Below are 5,598 nucleotides of genomic sequence, written 5' to 3' on the forward strand. Positions count from 1 at the left end.
TATATATATATATATTACATATGAGGGTGTGCTGAAAAGTTTCTGACTTTGGGTAAAAGAAAATAGAGGAGGATCAGTTAATTATGACTTTATTCAACATATTTCCCTCTCAGATTCACACACTTATTGCAATGGTCCTTCAGATTTTCCAAGTCCTGTTAAAGAACTCAGAAGGTTGGGCCTCCAAACCAGGCCTTTCACAATACCCTTAAAGCCAGGAACTTTTCCCCACCCCCCTCGTAATTGCCAAACACTTACAAATGAAAGCTGTCATTTATTATCAGTTGAAATTCAAATCCCAATGAACAGTATTCAGCAAATTTCCCCGAACAATACTTGATTAATAATTTGAAATCCAAAATTAGGATTTGAGCAAACTTCCAAGGCTAACAATGACAAAATACCCATTCAGACTAAGTACAAATAGGCATTCAATATTTATGCAGTTCTTTTAAGCGTTTAGTTAGAGAGTGAAGAACAGCATCCATGGCATTTTGGCAGGTAAAGGATGGGAGAAAAAAGAGATTTGGACATATTAACCCAAAGACCTGGCCCAGGTGCTTGCAACAGAACTGATTCAGACTTAATTTGTCACACAATTCATTTCTATCAACACTGGAGTACAATGGGTGCATGTTATTGTGGAATAAGTGCTAGCGAGATTTCATCATCATCATCATCACCGTTGTTTAACGTCAGCTTTCCATGCTAGCATGGGTTGGACGATTTGACTGAGGATTGGTGAAACCAGATGGCTACACCAGGCTCCAATCTGATCTGGCAGAGTTTCTACACCTGGGTGCTCTTCCTAACGCCAACCACTCAGAGTGTAGTGGATGCTTTTACGTGCCACTGGCACGAAGGCCAGTCACACGGTACTGGCAATGGCCATGCTCAAATGGTGCTTTTTATGTGCCACCTGCACAGGAGTCAGTCCAGCGGCACTGGCAACGATCTCGCTCAAAAGTCCTTACACATGCCACGAGCACAAGTGCCAGAAAGGCATGTGTTCACTCACTAAAGACAGACTGAGAAGGTGAAGAGTTGATGCCCTTTTAGTAACCAACCAAATTTCCAAGGGTTAAATGCTGACTTATGATACACCTGGTATTTACAGATGCCACCTTTCTTCTGTTCAGTTTGCAGTTATTGTTTGCATAGTTGTGAAGATTTTAGTGAAAATATTAAAAGAAAAAGATTTATACAATAAATTAAATACAATGTTGTGCATACTTACTTCAAAATTTATTCTAGTCTTGAAGTGATTTTTATAGCTGACAATGAAAGGATAACTAGGTTTGATGAACTTGTACATGGCTACTTTATAACAATCCTGTTTAAGATTAAAAATACATATATTAAATGTATGTACATATGTATAATATATGTGTGTGTGTCTGTGTGTAAATATAAACAAACATTTGTTTTTATTAGAAGCGTTTGAATGTGTAGTGTACGATACAAACAAAAAGGTGATATTGTTTTGAAACACAGTATTGCTGTTAGAATGGCAGAAAACAATGAGTAAATTACCCTTACAAGGCGAAAAAAGATGTCAACAAACAGCCAAGTATATATATATCACCATCATCATCGTTTAACGTCCGCTTTCCATGCTAGCATGGGTTGGACGATTTGACTGAGGACTGGTGAAACCGGATGGCAACACCAAGCTCCAATCTAATTTGGCAGAGTTTCTACAGCTGGATGCCCTAATACATACATATGCACACACGTGTGCATGCAAGCACACAAAGAAAAAAGTATCACTAAATTTTATCCATCTTCAAAAATTCATATTTAACAAAAACAAATGTTAATCAAATTACTGCAAACTAAATACAGCAGAAGATACGATGCTGAATTGTCTAGAAACAATGTGCTCTTGTAACAAAATGTAGTCATTGTCATCATTTTAATGCCCACTTTTCCATGCTTGCATGAGTTGGGTCGAGTTGAATGTGGCGGATTAATTTGCCAAAAACCCTCACCAGTTACTAAGCAAAGGAAATATTTCTCTCCATGGCCAGACATGTTATCACAGAAGATTGGAAACAAATGACACCACTCGTAGGAGGATGACACTCGTTTACAACCAATATGCAATGTCTAGACAAGGAGACACTAACACACAGTGTTCTATATTTTAAAGATGAAGTATTCTGTACATTATTTACATTGGACAGATATGTGTCCTCATCTTGTTTCTTGTTACCAAGTTTCAGCTGCTTTACTCTCCAGCCTTCATCAGGTGTCCTTGTAGAATTTTAAACCCAACCCTGGGTTCTCATTCCTAAGGTATTTTTTTTTTTAGCTGATATTATTTATTCAAGGCACTGCCTGGAAGTGAACTTGGAATCTTGGTGCAATGGTTAAGAGCATGGGCTACTAACCCCAAGATTCTGAGTTCAATTCCAGGCAGTGCCTTGAATGTTGTGGTAACAACAAACAAGATGAGGACACATATCTGTCCAATGTAAATAAATACACACACACACACACACACGATGAGCTTCTTTCAGCTTACGTCTATCAAATCTATTTACAAGGCTTTGGTCAGCCAAGGGCTATAGTAGAAAATACTTGCTCAAGGTGCCACACAATGGGATTGAACCTGAGACCATGTGGTTGGAAAGTGAACTTATCAGTGCCTTAATGCAAAATTAGAGAAATGCAATGTAGATGGTATTTTGGTATGTTATATTCCATTTTACTGTTAGTTCTTCGTGCAACAAGAGTCTCTGGTTGTATCTATTCCAGCCACTCCATTCACTTGTATTAAGTATCAGTTTAATCAGTATTCACTCCTAAAAAAACCTGTAGTCATTCTAAGACCGGACAGTAACAGTTAAACAAGGATTCATTGATCAGGTATAATAAGAGAAACAGGCCTGAAGTCACTCTACCGATTTCTATTTCTAATTCCAGAGTTATCTCCCCTACTTTCCATCACTAGATTTAGCAATTAAAATTCCCATCTCCATTAAGTCATCATCATCGTTTAACGTCCGTTTTCCATGCTGGCATGGGTTGGACGGTTTGACTGGGGACTAGCAGGCCAGGAGGCCTCTCCAGACTCCAATCTGATTTGGCAATGTTTCTACAGCTGGATGCCCTTTCTAATGCCAACCACTCTGAGAGAAGTTAGGCATAAGAGGAATTGGATGCTGTGTGCAAGAGAGAAGACTGTATTTGTTTGATCATGGGATGCAGGTGGATGCTGACAGTTCCATAAAGAAGTGCTGATCTCTAATAGTGAATGGAACAAGTGGAAGACCCAGGAAGGCATGGGATGAAGCACTGAAGAATGATATCAGAACACTGAGCCTTTCAGGCGAGATGACAATAGACCTGTACCCGACAGCAGGAGTGTTAAGACTGTCCTTCTGATGGTGTAAAAGCACTTTTGGCTGTGCCATGTGAGAGTACCTGTGTAGCACCACATAAAAGCACCCAGCATACTCTGTAAAATGGTTGGTGCTGAGAAAGGCATCTAGTCATAGAAATCATGTCAAATTAGACTGGAACCTGGTACAGCTCCACAGCTTACCAGCTCTGGTCAGACTGTCCAACCATGCCAGCATGGAAAACAGGCATTAAATGATGAAGTGTGCCTTTGTATTTGCACCACTGCCCACCACTTGACAACCAGTGTTGGTTTGTTTGCCCCCTGTGACTTAGCAGATTGGCAAAAAGACCCCAAACTTAAATAATAAGTACTGGTTTCGATTTGTTCCACTAAACCAGTCAAAGGCAGTACCACAGCACTGCTACACTCCAATAATTGTAACAGGTAATTTTTGTGTACCTTTACCTAGACATCATGTGATGGTTGTAAAGATGCATGATCATCATACAAGTGAGGTTGTCCATAAAAAACCATTACCTTGCTTGGAAGCAGGTGAGGGCTGGCAAAAGGAAGGTGACCCGGCCGTAGAAATATTTGTCTCAACAGATTCTGTCTGACTCATGCAAGCATTGAAATGCAGCATGTGAAAAAAAACATTTGAGCAAGGTCGTTGCCAGTGCCGGCATGTAAAATACACCATTTTGAGTGTGGCTGTTGCCAGTACCGCCTGACTGACCTTCGTGCCGGTGGCATATAAAAGCACCCACTACACTCTCGAAGTGGTTGGCGTTAGGAAGGGCATCCAGCTGTAGAAACTCTGCCAAATCAGATTGGAGCCCGGTGTAGCTATCTGGTTTCACCTGTCCTCAGTCAAATTGTGCAACCCATGCTAGCATGGAAAACGGACAATGATGATGATGAACAATGAACTGTCACAGTAGAAATACCTTTTGTTAGATAACAGTGATAAAATTCAAGAATGTATACAATTAGCATTTCCCACCAAATATGGTAAACAGATCAGTACAAACATATACAAAGAAAAAAAAGCTAAAATAGTAAAGGATTGTTGATTAAAATTAGCTAATACATACATAGGCGAAATGTCCACATAATCCACAATTGGAGCAATAAACCCTTGGGTTACAACGAGATGGCACCTTCACAATAGGTCCTTCTTTGGTCTGAAGATCACATTGACATAAAAAATAAAAATAAAAACATTAGATAAAATTTGCCAGATTCTGCAACAAAACACTTTTCACAAACAGTTTTTCATGTTTTCAATTTCACATTAGTTTTAATTTTTTTTTAAAGTATTTAACCCTTTAGCATCAGATTATTTTGTTAAGTAACTTGCAAAGAAAACAGCAATGTCACTGGACACACACACATGTGTGTGTGTGTGTGTGTGTGTGTGTGTGTGTGTGTGTGTGTGTGTGTGTGTGCATTTGCTGTCCACCCACCATTACTTGACAACTGGTTTTGGTTTGTTTACATCCCTGTAATTTAGCAGTTCAGTATTAGAGTTCAACAAAATAAGTACCAGTTTAAAGAAAAAAAAAAAGGGTTCCAAGATAAATTTGTTCGACTAAAACTCATCAAGGCAGTGCCCCGGCATAGCAGCAGTCTAATCACTGAAACAAGTAAAAGATGAAGGATTATTTCCATCAGCTTGAAACAAACTAAATTCTGGATGTAATGAAAAAGAAGAAAGTTCCAATATAAAGTTCATTTTTCACTCGTACACAAAAAATGAAACAAAAATACATATATAGGTATAGGAGTGGCTGTGTGGTAAGCAGCTTGCTTACCAACCACACGGTCCCGGGTTCATTCCCACTGTGTGGCACCTTGGGCAAGTGCCTTTTACTATAGCCTCGGGCCGACCAAAGCCTTGAGTGGATTTGGTAGATGGAAACTGAAAGAAGCCCGTCGTATATGTGTGTGTGTGTGTGTGTGTGTGTGTGTGTGTGTGTGTGTCCCTAGCATTGCTTGACAACCGATGCTGGTGTGTTTGTCCCCGTAACTTAGCGGTTCGGCAAAACAGACCAATAGAATAAGTACTCGGCTTACAAAGAATAAGTACTGGGGGTCGATTTGTTCGACTAAAGGCGGTGCTCCAGCATGGCCGCAGTCAAATGACTGAAACAAGTAAAAGAGAGTGAAGAGAGTAAGACTTACGGTCATATGGTATCTTCTCCAAAGATCAGGGCATTCCTTTAAGAAAAAAAAAAAAAAAAAAAACC

At 39.6% G+C, this 5,598-nt stretch overlaps 1 protein-coding gene across 1 annotated transcript in view; it reads right to left on the reverse strand.

The window, feature by feature from the left end:
• The window catches only part of LOC106875867 (zinc finger CCHC domain-containing protein 7), a 19,319-nt gene that overhangs the window by 1,200 nt on the left and 12,521 nt on the right, over positions 1-5,598 (reverse strand). The window contains exons 7-9 of the mRNA XM_014924166.2: positions 5,534-5,569; positions 4,444-4,533; positions 1,238-1,333 (exon numbers count right to left, since the gene is read on the reverse strand). Coding sequence (XP_014779652.1) covers positions 1,238-1,333; positions 4,444-4,533; positions 5,534-5,569 — 222 coding nt within the window. The remainder of the gene's footprint in view (positions 1-1,237; positions 1,334-4,443; positions 4,534-5,533; positions 5,570-5,598) is intronic.

The sequence above is a fragment of the Octopus bimaculoides genome, chromosome 16, assembly GCF_001194135.2.
Source record: "Octopus bimaculoides isolate UCB-OBI-ISO-001 chromosome 16, ASM119413v2, whole genome shotgun sequence".
NCBI classification, from domain to species: Eukaryota; Metazoa; Mollusca; class Cephalopoda; order Octopoda; family Octopodidae; genus Octopus; species Octopus bimaculoides.